The 13,999-nt window shown below is 36.1% G+C and overlaps 1 protein-coding gene across 2 annotated transcripts; it reads right to left on the bottom strand.

Annotated features, from left to right (window-relative positions):
- Nucleotides 1-956: 956 nt before the first annotated feature.
- LOC105971527 (uncharacterized) lies at nucleotides 957-4,204 on the bottom strand. 2 transcript variants are annotated; one of them, XM_088823952.1, is made up of 2 exons: nucleotides 3,610-4,204; nucleotides 957-2,897 (listed from the first exon to the last, which is right to left on the bottom strand). In XM_088823952.1, exons 1-2 carry the CDS (start codon nucleotides 4,124-4,126, stop codon nucleotides 2,824-2,826), a joined length of 591 nt encoding a protein of 196 aa, XP_088680078.1. In that variant the 5' UTR covers nucleotides 4,127-4,204; the 3' UTR covers nucleotides 957-2,823. The 2 variants fall into 2 exon arrangements, with proteins under 2 accessions (XP_088680078.1, XP_012851834.2); XM_012996380.2 differs by lacking the exon at nucleotides 957-2,897 and having other exon boundaries at nucleotides 3,355-4,204.
- Between the last annotated feature and the right edge of the window lie 9,795 nt (nucleotides 4,205-13,999).

Below are 13,999 nucleotides of genomic sequence, written 5' to 3' on the forward strand. Positions count from 1 at the left end.
GATTTTCAAAACTACTTCACTAAACACGGCATCCTAAATTGCTTTTCGTGTCCCCACACCTCCCCTCAAAACGGACACGCAGAACGAATGATCCGCACTATAACTAACATGATTCGATCCCTCATCTTTCAAGCTCATCTTCCTCCTACTTATTGGGTCGAAGCCCTTCATATGGCCACACACCTACTCAATATCTTACCTACCAAAACCACACAAAACTGGACTCCTCACGAAGCTCTTTACCTCATCAAACCTACATACTCTCATCTTCGAGTATTCGGCTGTCTCTGTTATCCCAACCTCACCGCCACCACAACACATAAACTCGCCCCCCGTTATACTCCTTGTGTCTATCTCGGTCACCCTTCCTCTCACAAAGGTTATCGTTGCCTTGATAGATCCACTGGCCGAATCATAATTTCTCGTCATGTTACCTTCGACGAAACTAACTTTCCTTTTGTGGAGTCCACTCCCCCCAAAAACACACTTCCTCCTTCTGCCTTGGACGAAAACACACCCTCCCTGTTCCTCCTCCCTCAGACTTCGTCTAACTATTGCAACAGTTCATCCAACTGTTCCAACAGTGAACCACCCTCTTCCAACAGTTCGTCCAACAGTCCTATAACACAGCCAACACCTGTTTCTCCTGCAGCACCACCTCTCAACCACGGCCAGCTCACAACCCCTTCTACTACTTCCACATCTCCTTCCCCTACTCCCACACCTCCCCCACCTCCCCCCGCTCACCCTATGGTGACTCGCAGTAAAGTGGGCATCCACAAACCCAAAGTCCCTTTCTCTCTCGTTGCGTCCTCTACCTCTTCCATTCCCACCAACTATCGCCAAGCTCTTCTTGACCAAAACTGGCGAAACGCCATGATTGAGGAATATACTGCTTTAATTAAAAACAATACTTGGAATGTTGTGGATATACAAACTGGATATACAAAACTGGATTAAAAACAAAACTGGCGAAACGCCAAGCCCTTTCACTAATGCTATTTCTGGTAAGTGGATATACAAACAGAAACTCAAGTCTGATGGCTCTCTTGAGCGATACAAAGCACGGTGGGTTGTTCGTGGGTTTCACCAGCAGGCTGGCATCGACTTTGACGAGACTTTTAGCCCAGTTGTCAAACCAGCCACTGTTCGAACAGTTCTCAGTATTGCTCTCTCACGATCATGGCCAATCCACCAGCTTGATGTGAAAAATGCCTTCTTACATGGCGATCTCTCTGAAACTGTCTACTGCGAGCAACCTCCCGGATTCGTCGATCCATCTCGCCCCACCCACGTGTGTCGTCTCAACAAAGCACTCTACGGTCTCAAGCAGGCACCACGTGCTTGGTACAAGCGTTTTGCATCTCACATTACTACCATGGGGTTCAGAGAATGCAAGTCCGACACTTCACTCTTTGTGTACTGTCGCAACAGTTCACGCGACTGTCGCAACAGTTCATGCGCCTACCTTCTGCTGTATGTCGATGACATTGTACTTACGGCCTCCACACCTGAATTGCTCCGCTCTATCATCGCTGCCCTTAATCAAGAGTTCGCAATGAAGGATCTTGGCGATCTTCACTACTTTCTCGGCATCTCAGTTACTCGCTCGTCGAATGGGCTATTTCTCTCTCAACGCATGTACGCCGACGAGATACTAGAGTGTGTACACATGGCTTCCTGGAACCCTTGTCTTACGCCAGCTGACACAAAGAGCAAGTTGTCTTCGACCACTGGACCCCCCGTTGCTGACCCTACTCTTTATCGCAGCCTTGCCGGTGCACTGCAATACCTCACGTTTACTCATCCCGACATCTGCTATGTTGTGCAACAAATATGTCTATTCATGCATGATCCGAGAGAACCTCATATGGCTACTCTCAAGCGTATCCTTCGCTACATTCGTGGCACTCTCGATCACGGCCTTCAGCTCTCCCCCAATCCGGACCTCTCCCTTATCGCTTACTCCGACGCCGATTGGGGTGGCTGCCCTGACACTCGTCATTCAACATCGGGCTATTGTGTTTTCCTCGGCAACAACCTCATCTCTTGGTCCTCCAAACGACAAGTCACTACTTCTCGATCGAGTGCGGAGGCCGAATATCGAGCTGTCGCAAATGCCGTCGCCGAAACGACATGGTTACGCAACCTACTTTCTGAGTTGCTCTGCCCACTTTCAAAAGCCACTATTGTCTACTGTGACAACGTCAGTGCCGTCTACCTATCCAGCAATCCTATTCAACACTCTCGTACGAAACATGTGGAGATCGATATCCACTTTGTCTGAGACAAAGTTGCTTTGGGACACGTTCGAGTTCTTCGCGTCCCATCCGCCTACCAGTTTGCCGATATCTTCACGAAAGGACTCCCTACTCAACTGTTCCAACAATTTGTCTCCAGTCTCCACGTCCTCTCCTTTCCCGTTTCGACTGCGGGGGTGTATTAGCGTATATATTATATATATATTACGTATATTATTATTATTCATATTTATTCTAGTTACCTTGTATAATAGGTTACCTCGTGTAGTTAGGATTAGGGTTTCCTACATAATAACTATATATATGATTAATATACGTGAGAGATAATTCATTCTCTCTTTTCTCCAAAACCTAATTCTCCTATAGATTCGATTCATTTATGTTCAAATGAGTCAATTGGGCTACATCAACCGTAAAATTAAGATTACAATCTCTCGGAAGTAGCTCTTGTCCTTGGAGATGTTTCCTTCTTTTCTTATTCCTTCATCATTTTCGGACTTTGACCCCTAATTTTGTGGTCCATTTTTCTAGAAACTTCAGTTCATACTTTTCGTAGGTCCAACTAATTCTCGGATTTGAACATCTCTTGACCTTCAATTACGAGTCTGCCACTGCTCGTTAACGTTGAAGTTGTACCTTCAATAACAAAAAAACAAATTAAAATTGATTTGTCAAAAAAGTTAACTAGAAAGAAACATAAAAATATATATATTATATTTCTGCTTAAGAAAAAATTAAAGCACATAGAAAAATGCACAGCGTGACGACCAAGGAATAAGAAATCAAACTAAGACCCACATCGAAATCTGGGTTTACGGGCAGCCGACTACTGGAAACCTCCTCTCCTCTTTCTTTTTAAGGGAAAAATAATATTTAATTTATAAAAAAAAATCTTGTTCAAAAAACAAAAAGGAAAAAATACATTTAACAATAAAAAAGAATAATAATAATTAACGATTTTGATATTAATTACTATTTACTTTTTTGCAATAAAAATAACGAGTGTTTTGGATAGTTTTGTCTTCAGTCAAGTCCTTAATTTGCTTGGGAAAATTGTCTTGGTGAAAATTAAGAAATGAAATCTCCTTGGAAATTTGTACTGCCCAATAAAAATTGAATTTACTTCATAATTACGCAAAATTCTAATATTTAATTACTACTATACAAACAAATTGTCCAACTGAAAAAAATATTGGGTTTCCCGGTCACCGGAGTAAAAATTAACCCTTTTCGGTAATAGAACCCAGCCGTCTCGATGACGTGTCACCGGCGGGTGATTTTAGCAAACCCAATAAGTTTCAAGATTTTGCCATGGCGGACAGGCGGCTGGGGCGGGGGCGGAACTCACCGCGGCGGCGCTGGTTATGGGAGGAAGGGCGAATCAACGCCGCGAGAGCTCTCGTCACCAAGTCACCCTCCACCGTACCGATTCGAACCAGAGAATTTTTCATGGCGGACCGCCTCATATTCAGCCTGCTCGAGCTCCCACACGACGCCGTTCTCGGGTTGTTCGAACCGGTGGGTTTGTTGGCTTTGTGTAAGCTGCATCGGAATGAACCGGGGTGGTTTGTGGGGGAGCACATGCACGTTTGCTTCTTCTGAGGAGCGGCGGCGGGTTTACCGGACCGGGTGGTGAAGGATATGGACCGGTTGGGCGAACCGGGCCGGTCCATGGAAAACCTGAGTGAAGGAGAAGAGTAGTTGTACAGGGCAGGGGAGGCAGGTCTCTGGAGGGAGGCGGCGGCGGAGGAGGAATGGGACGGCGTGGACTGGTGGGTGGCGGAGTAGTGGCGGTTGAAACTAGAGGAAGGGGAGATGGACCGGATGACCGGTCCACTGGATCTACGAGCTGCTAAAGCCGCCATTTTCGCTGATGATTGATTGGGAGAAGAGGGGATTTGCGTGTTCAATTTGGCAAACCGATCTCTACTCCACCTATCTATTTATACTCTCTCAAACTTTCATTTTTTAGGGGTGGGGGTGGGGTGGGGGTGGGGGTGGGTTAGGGGGGTAATAGGGTAGGGGTGTGATGCTTTGTTTACTTTCTATTTTTCTTTTTTTTTTTTTTTTTTTTTTTGGGTATGGCGGTCTTGGCTTTTCATTAATTGCACTTGTGGCCCCTCATTCTAGATAATGTGATTAAAGACTCGTGATTTGGCGCAAATTGCTTCATACTAGCTGTTGGGCATCAAGATTAATTCTTCTAATTGAATTAGCATCATTAACGTGTTAAAATTTTGTCCTAGCTTTGTTTTCGGTGTCATTTGATTAGGAGTCTGATGGAGCCGAATTCGCCTCTTTTGACAGGCTCGAGCTCGAGTCTATTTTATTAAGCTCGAGTTTGAACCCAAGTTCATTTATGATTTTTTTATTATTGTAAATTATTTAGATTATAAAAAAAATTACACAATAAACAACAAACTGTAGTTATATATATATATATATATATATATATATATATATATATATATATATATATGAAAAAAGGGCTCGCGAGCCGGCTCGTCAGTTCACAATGACTAAAAAAAGGTTGACCTCAAAGCTTGAGTTCGAGGTCGCACTCAAAAAACTCGAGTTCGAACGAGCTTTTTTCTAGCCGGCTCTGCTGCATTTGATATGGTATATAGATTTTAATTTTTGTTTCACACCAATAACTCTAATTTAAAAGTAATTATTTTATGGAGTTATTGTGTTGATTTTGAATTCGTACATCTAAACTCAAAGAAACAAGAGGTCAGGGATCAAAATGGAAAATATATTATAATAGGGGACCCTAGAAGTAAAATATGGTGCAAGTGGTACATTAAACAACTAGAGTAAAACTTTGACCAAATCTTGAACTTCCTAACCAAGAAAGAAAATCAAACCATAGTTACAACTTACAAATATCGGGAAGCGCAAGCAAACCATGGGCTTTGCTCGCCCATACTTGCAAAACGACAAAACACAGAGCCGTTTGATTAACTACCTTTTCTGTGGGGAATGCATGCCACGTACACGATCTACTTCGGTGACACTCTCCCTTATAGATTCCACGTATTGTGTTTCTACTATTTTAATACTTATTTAAGGGTAAAATACAATTTCCACCCCCAGTTACTAGGGGTGAGCAAGTCGGACCCATCAACCCGCTACACCTGTCAAACCCGTGAAAAACTGCCCTGTTGGGACCGGACGGATAAATCCATCCATAGGATTGGGTCCTAAAATGGTGAAAAACCGTGGTTTTGGGTCTTAGACGGGTTCAATTTTTTTTAATACCCGTGAAACCCGTCCCGCCCCGCCATACAAAACGACGTCGTTTTGTTTACATTATATAGTATAATAAATTAATAATATTAATGAATAAATAAAGTATCTCTAGTGTATCAAATACATAAATCAACTAAACTATAATTGTGGAAGTAATAGCTATAAAGATTATGAAAATCTCTAAGAAAATGTAGGAAAAAAAACATATATATACAACGGTCAACACACGGCAGAGAAAAAAAGGAAGAAAATGGTATTGAATAGAGCTGAATAGCGTTGGTTATGCTTGAAAAAACTATATTTATTTTATTAAAATTTTGTCTTTTAAGTTATGAATTAGTTATTTTTAGTTTTATATTAATTTTTATTTACTCTTGACATTTACATTATTTATGTTTGGTTTCAATTTAAAATTTTAGGTTATTCATTTTAGTTTCTAATTATTCTCCCGTAAAACTTATAAATTATATATAAAAAAAAAAAATAGTTAAGACGATAACGGGTTTCGACCCGTAAAGGTTGGGTCCTACTACAAACCCGCCATGGACCCGCCTATCGTAAACCCGTTAAAAACCCACAAGTTTGGTTCTTCAAAATCTGAAACCGTTGTTTGACGGGACGATGGCGAGTTTTGATAGAACCCGCGGGTTTATGGCCCGCGCACACCCCTACCCAGTACTATAGTCATTGTCGCATTAACCCCCTTATACCACCGAAAATACAAAATGCCCGATACCGTTATTAAATTGGTCGGTCAAAGCTGTTGAGCCACGTTAGCCTACTATATTACAAATAAAATAAGCTCTATTATGTAATAAAATTACAAAGTAAGTACAAAAAGGAATTTACTATGATAAATTCCATATATAAAATAAACAAATATTAGAAAAATTATAACTCGTAAAATTGCAAAAAAATAATTTATAGTAAGTACAATAAATTATTTTAAATGGCAAAAAACTGGCAAAAATTACAAAATAAGAAACAATATCTTATTATGATACATAAATATTAAAAAAAATATAAATTGCAAAATAATAAATTTCTATTCTTGATTTAAAAAATATAAAAAAATCATTTAAAAGATCACATATTTAAAAATCAAATAAGCTATATTATCTTATAAAATGGCAAAAGAATTGTGAATTTTATAAAAGTAATTATTATACATTTTTGTTCCTTTTCCCCAAAAGAAGCTCCAGTATCCATCACACTGTTTTTATTTCCTTCATTTTTATGCTAGTAAAAATTGTTTGTAATTATTATTATTATTGTTGTTGTTGTTGTTTTGTTGTTGCTGTTGCTGATGTTGTTGCTCTTGTTTCAGAATTAGATGAAAGAAATGGTCAACTAAAAGATTTTCCTCACGGTACAAATGGTAAGGGCAAAAATGTAATTGCAGAGTGATTTTTAACACCGTCAAAATTCTGTTAAAAATAGGGGCATTCTGTATTTTCCGATAGTATAGAGGTGTGAATGCGACAATGGATATAGTATAGGGGTCGAAATTGTATTTTACCCTTCATTTAATTAAATTAATATGCGAATCAATTTTTTTATGGAAGAATAATAATAATAGGGGGTGTTGGGTGCGGAGATAATGATCATGTGGGGTGTTCATGTGTTGTCCTCGTAGGATATGACATTTTTCGGTGCTTTTTTTTTTCTTTTTTTTTTTTTTTTTGGTTAGGATGATTTAAGAATGACTAATCAATGGTTTAGGTTAAATCATACAACATTTATTTATGAAAAAATATGTTTGATTTAAGGTACTTGGGACCCATTTTAACTAACAATTGCTCAACCACGATTTATAACAAATTATCATGGAGTTCCAGTATATCTATAATCAATGGCGCATTCCGAATATTTTATATGTGAGGCGTTCTTTTCTTTTCTTTTCTTTTTTAATAATTAATAGTGGGGTAAAATGTCGGTGGTTAGAGTAGGGGTGTAAATGAGTCGAGCCGGCTCGCGAGCTTTCGAAACTTGTTTGAAAAAAGCTCGTACTTAAGCTCGATAAATCAAGCTAACGAGTCCAAGCTTTTCGACGAGCCGAGCTCGAGCTTCATTCCAGTTGTTCGACAGCTCGCGAGCCAGCTTGCAAGCTTTACCTTTTTTTTTATCTTTTTTAATACATATTAATAATATATGATAATGAATATTATTAATAATAAATAAAAAAGAATAATATTACTTTTCTAATTGAATGAAAATTTGGTTGTGCAAAGCTCGACCTCGAGCTTGTTTGGTATATGAGCTCGAGCTCTTTAGAAACACAAAACACAATGAGCTCGAGCCTTGTATAGTTGTAGCGAGCTCGAGCTCGAACTCGCGAAATAAGGCAAGCTCGGTTCGAGCTCGACTCGTTTACACCTCTAGGTTAGAGTACGCATCTTTGTTTTTTGTTTAGCTAGATTTTTGGCTGCACGGATTGAAGTAAAGTTAATACAAAAGTAAAGTCCAATTTACACCACATAATTGATGTTTCAATTAACATTGATGTTTTGCTATATGTATTGATGATAATCCCCTGTTCATAAATTTTTTTTTGCCATATTTATTAATTAAACTTTATGTTTTTGATGCAATATGGTTGTATATTTATCTTATTTCAGCTAATGTAGAAGTTCGACGAATATTCTTATTTATCACCCATAAGAGGTCTCAGAAATTTACCGTAAATCAATGATGCCATTAAATCTCAAGAATTTACCATCAGGAACCTTACTTTTATTAATAAGATAAGAACCAAATTTTTTTCTAAACAATTAAATAATTTTCCCACAAAATTAATATTAAGTAAAATAACAATTTTAGTAAGAAAAAATACGTATTAAACTTGATTTATTAAATAAGATAAAATAATAAAATTAATTAATTAAATAAACAACAATTATAACTATCAAATGAGTGGAAAAAATTTCCCAAGATTTAGCAGGAACAACCTTATTTTTATTAATAAGATAAGTTACTTATATTGAATTAGTTTGAATTATATGAGTTTAAATTTATTATCTACTGACTAACTGTTTTATTGGATTAGATCGTTCATGGGTAAATTACAACCAACCCCCTCAGGTATGGTCAACTTATGAAAAAACTCCTCTTGTTTAGATAATTAAACCTACTCCTTCAACTATGATTTTTTTCTTACACCTCCACCCTTATGGTGTCAAATTCAACATAATCATCTGGATTTCGTGGAATGTGCTCTAGTTTGTACTCGTTTTGTGTAAAAATACAGTTTCTGATGCATTACAATCTGATATATACAAGCTAAAAAACACATATTATGATCATCTTCAAAATGTGGAGTTCGAATGGGATAAAACGGTTACAAAAGTAATAATATTTCATATAATCTAGAAGATTCCACTAAATTTTATAGTTGAGGGGTGGTTGTAAATACCCAAACAGGAGGGAGATTTTCGTAATTTGACCATACCTCAGGGAGGTGGTTGTAATTTGCCCGATCTTTTATTAAATATGCTATATTCTGGTATTAGCTGAGATTTATCGTGAGAATTACACTTTCCGCCCCACATGTTTCACTCGATTCCACTTTTGGTCTTCGTTATTTTAAACTGAACAAAATGCACCTCAGAAGTTCAATTTAAAACACATTAGGCCCTCGCCGTCACCTGCATGTTCACATCTAACGAAAATCACTATTTTGAGTCAAAATTGAAATTTAAAACTATTTTGTGGTTAGAAAATAATTAGAAATGGTAGAGTACTATTAGTATTAGTAATTATTTTTTAGTTATAATGCGTTTAAATAAAAACAAATTGAACAGTATTTAATTTTCAGAAACAAAATACAAAAATATATATACACTTTAATAGATAGTTTTATCTTATGTACTTAAGCATTGAAAAGCTTGACATGTCAAATTATTCTCATCAGATGAAATGTGTTGTCCATTTGTAATAAACATCATAAATCAAGAATGATAATACTTGAAATTCAATTGGATAAATAGGGGTGTTGGTCGAATGAAATAAATATATAGAATTTCGTGAGCAATTTCATTTTCGTTTCATTAGCAAATTTCGAAATTATTCATAATTTCATTTCCTTCCCATACATAAACACACTACACATTGTTTTATATTTTATAGTAGAGTTCTGATACGACATATAATTTAATATATTACTTATTTATTGTTTAGTTAGTATTTTTATTATTAATTAATTAGCATAGTATATTTATATTGAATATAGCCATACGTGGGTTTAGGGTTAGGAGGTTTAGGATATATATTAAGTAGTTAATTAGTATAGGTAATTATGTTTCCTAGTTAGATTAGGATTCTAGGGTTTTATTATCTTTAAATAGTCGTTTTGTGCTAGGGTTTTGTTATGAAGAGAAATAATAAACAAGAGTTTTCTTACGTTCAGTACAGAAATCTTATGATACTCGAGAGATCGCATCAATTGGTATCAGAGCGAAGTTGCGATTAACACCAACGCTTCGTTAGCAAGGCAGCGATTACATCAAAGCTACGCTGGAGCAAAGTTGAGATCACATCAAAACTTTGTGAAAATCACGATGTCAGAAACAAGACGGTTAGAGCGATTAGAGAAATCCGTAGAGAAATTACGGATTAATTTTCAGAAATTGCTCGAACAAAGTCAAGGACGACGTCAACGCCATCACAAAAGCCGAAGGGACCGCTGCCGAAGGGACCGCTGCCCGTCACCGCCACAGCCATCGCCACCACCGCCACTGCCAAGCCTATCGTCGGAGGGAGAGGAAGAAGACGATGATGACTTTTTCGAAGAGCCCCAATTTTTTGTGAGTTCGCCGAAAGAAGAATTATTGGATTCAGTTGAAGTAATTTGGGATGAAGACGAGAAACCAAACAAGGAGAAGAACGAAGAATCACTCGTCTTAACTGAGGTAATTTGGGACGAAGATGAGGAATTAACCAAAGATGAGAAGGAAGAACTACAATGGATATTGGGAGATTTCCATGATGTTGAAAGGAAAAAAGACGAACAAGAATTGGTGATTGTGAATGAACCGGAATCTGAAAAGGTAATTGAAGAGGCTTATTTATCGGGAAAAATATTGAGAATCTTTCCAAAAGCCTTTAGGAGTTCGTTCGATCAACATAAACAATGTGGTAAAGATCTTGATCGTTCATCATGTTTTTCGGAGTCAGAGTCGGAGTCAATCGGGAAGCAAGTCGATGAAGTCAAACATAGGTGGAAACGCAAATTGACTCGAACCTTGAGGACAAGGTTCATTTCAAGAGGGATGGTTTGATACGACATATAATTTAATATATTACTTATTTATTGTTTAGTTAGTATTTTTATTATTAATTAATTAGCATAGTATATTTATATTGAATATAGCCATACGTGGGTTTAGGGTTAGGAGGTTTAGGATATATATTAAGTAGTTAATTAGTATAGGTAATTATGTTTCCTAGTTAGATTAGGATTCTAGGGTTTTATTATCTTTAAATAGTCGTTTTGTGCTAGGGTTTTGTTATGAAGAGAAATAATAAACAAGAGTTTTCTTACGTTCAGTACAGAAATCTTATGATACTCGAGAGATCGCATCAAGTTCTTATATATTATATTTTATAGTATATTGTATAACATTTATCAGCACCAGATTTTGCTCGAAAAAAATTTGTTATTGTCGTTATTTACTATTTATTTTATTTTACTATAATTTAGATCCTTGATCTATTATCGAAAAGACAAACGAGAATGATGACCGAATACTTTAGTATTTTATGCACTATCATTTCTCAAAGGATATAATTAGAGATGGCAATGGGGCCGGTATGGGGCGGGTTTAATTTGCACATCCCATCCCCGCTATTGAAATCCCCATCCACATTCCCGTCAAAATCCCCGAACTTTATAAAAATAATCCTCATACCAGCCCCATAAAATCTCCACGTATACCAGGCTGGGTAAAAATCCCCATCTATTTTTTTGGGTAAATTACATCCACACCCCTGTGGTATGCTTAAATAATTTTAAGGTCCCTATGGTATCGATAATTACACCCACCCACTGAAACGTAGTTAGAAACTCTAACGGGATAATGCATTGGGTACATTATTCCGATAGGGTTCTAATGGGCTATTACTTTTAGCTAGTGGTGGAGATAACATAGAGTTATGGGGAGTTATGGTGTGACATGGCTCCCCCAATATTTTTTAAATCATCCATAACTCTTTGTTGTCTCCACTACTTCCTGAAACCAATAGTCCGTTAGAACTCTATCGTAATAACGTATCCAATGCATTATCGCATTAGAGTTTGTAACTACGTTTCAAGGGGTTGAATGTAATTATCGATACCACAGGGACCTTAAAGTTATTTAAGCATACCTCAGGGGTGTGGGTGTAATTTACCTTTTTTTTAAATAAATAAATATGTAATCTAGTTACAATTTAAAGGTTTATTTCAACAAAAAAACCAATATTTGATTATATTACTAATATTTAATTATATAACCGAAACCTAAAAATCATCATTTGTAGCTAATATTTAATATATTACTAGTTTACTACTATTTAATTATTATATTTAGTATCATAATTAATAAATATATATTATGTATATAAATAATGCGGGGCTGGTACGGGGGCGGGTACGGGGTGGGTACGGAGCGGGTAAGGGCGGGATTACGGGGTGAGTATAGGCAAACTCGTCCTTGTACCCGTATCCGTACTCGGTCAAAAATAAATAAAAAATCAATACCCATACCCGCCCCATTTTTTTCGGGGCGGGTCGAGGCGGGGATCCAGCGAGGCTGGTTAAATTGTCATCCCTAGATATGTTGAATTTGTGTATATACATATATAACTCCTATCATGATGCTCGTGGAGTCAGAGAAATAATAATCTCCGTTTAAAGTCAATTTAGAGGCTATCTATTAACTCCGAGCATAGTAGCCGTACAGTTTAACAGAGACCGTACACTACAACACAAATCGTTATCCATAGCGTTTGAAAAACGCTATCGTAAGATTCTATAGCGTTTTTACAAACGCCATGTCTTCCCGAGCTATAATAGGCCTAGGTTTTCTTATAGCGTTTTTGAAACGCTATAATAATTGTAATTTAGATAGCGTTTAGTCTATGCTATGGTACGGTATTCGTTTTTATAGCAATAATAAAATGCTATTGTACGTCTATGATAGCATTTTCTAATGCTATCAGTAATTTGCTATTACTTTTGAAACGCTATCAAATTATTAATGACCACGTTTCTAAAATGCTATTGTCTTAGAATTGATAACAAAATGGTACTGTAGCAATTTTCATCACTATTATTAATTATTATTTATGCTGAACATGCTAATATTTAAAGAGTTATCCCTGAAAAATACAAAACAAGTACAAGAAAAGGTAGATTACAGAATAAATACTTTTCATTAATATTTGAATCCAATTCATGTAAGTCTACAAATATACTAGCTATCTTCTAGTACTATTCAAAGTAGATTCTCAAAAAAAAGTATGGAGTACAATAAAATGTATGTGACTACATGAGAGCATTGCATCTCAAACTCATATATGTAGCTATTCACCATTCTTGACCTTCACCTGTTAAAATTAAAAGAAAACTAAAAATAAGTTATTTCAGTAAACAAAGAAGAGCGACCGGCTATAAAACTATTTTCTCCACGTTAAAATATCGTACAACCTACGTTCATGATCAATTTCATACCAGTCATATGGATGGAGACTCGTCAGCCTCAATATTGCATCAAACATCTAATAGTTGTTCATTTGTACCAAAAATTTTGTACAACAAGAAAATAAGTGATAATGCATAAAAGAACTTTTATAGATATTACCTACCATTTGAATCATCGAAAGTACCGAATCTTCCGTTAATATGTTCCATCTAATACCTGAATACATAAAAAAATATATGTTATCAGTAAATTCTATCTGTATAGAAAAAAAAAAAAGAAAAAAAAAAAAGCAAGTACAGAAAGAGAGTTTATTCAACACATGAAAAAAAAATGGAATGTACTATACTCATGTCTAACATCTCTGTTATCTAGTTTTATGAATGAGAATTTGTATAAGGCAATTTGTTTTTGGCATTCATGCTAAAATTTAAAGAAAACACAATATCTAGAATGAATTACATGGTGCAAAAAATCAATTGAGAACAAAAAAACTATATGCATTCACAAGTTATTAGGAAAGATATATGAAAACATAGTATCTGTGCTTCGTGATAAAATCCATTATGTATAGTCAGGCATAGAACTCTGTCTACTAGTGCACAAATAAGAACCTGCAAAAACGTATTTATACATTAATTTTATATAACAATATATAAGTAAAGTTGCATAAAATAATCAATAAAAGCTAAAGGGTAAAAAACAGTTTGTTGCAAACAAAAACGATAAATAAGAGTCTGATAAATGTGCCCCAATATAATAATGTTATAAATTCTTAAACAAATTTGAAGCATTGTAATTTAGAAAACA

Source organism: Erythranthe guttata, chromosome 10 (assembly GCF_056151865.1).
Source record: "Erythranthe guttata isolate IM_541 chromosome 10, IM_541, whole genome shotgun sequence".
Classification (NCBI taxonomy): domain Eukaryota; kingdom Viridiplantae; phylum Streptophyta; class Magnoliopsida; order Lamiales; family Phrymaceae; genus Erythranthe; species Erythranthe guttata.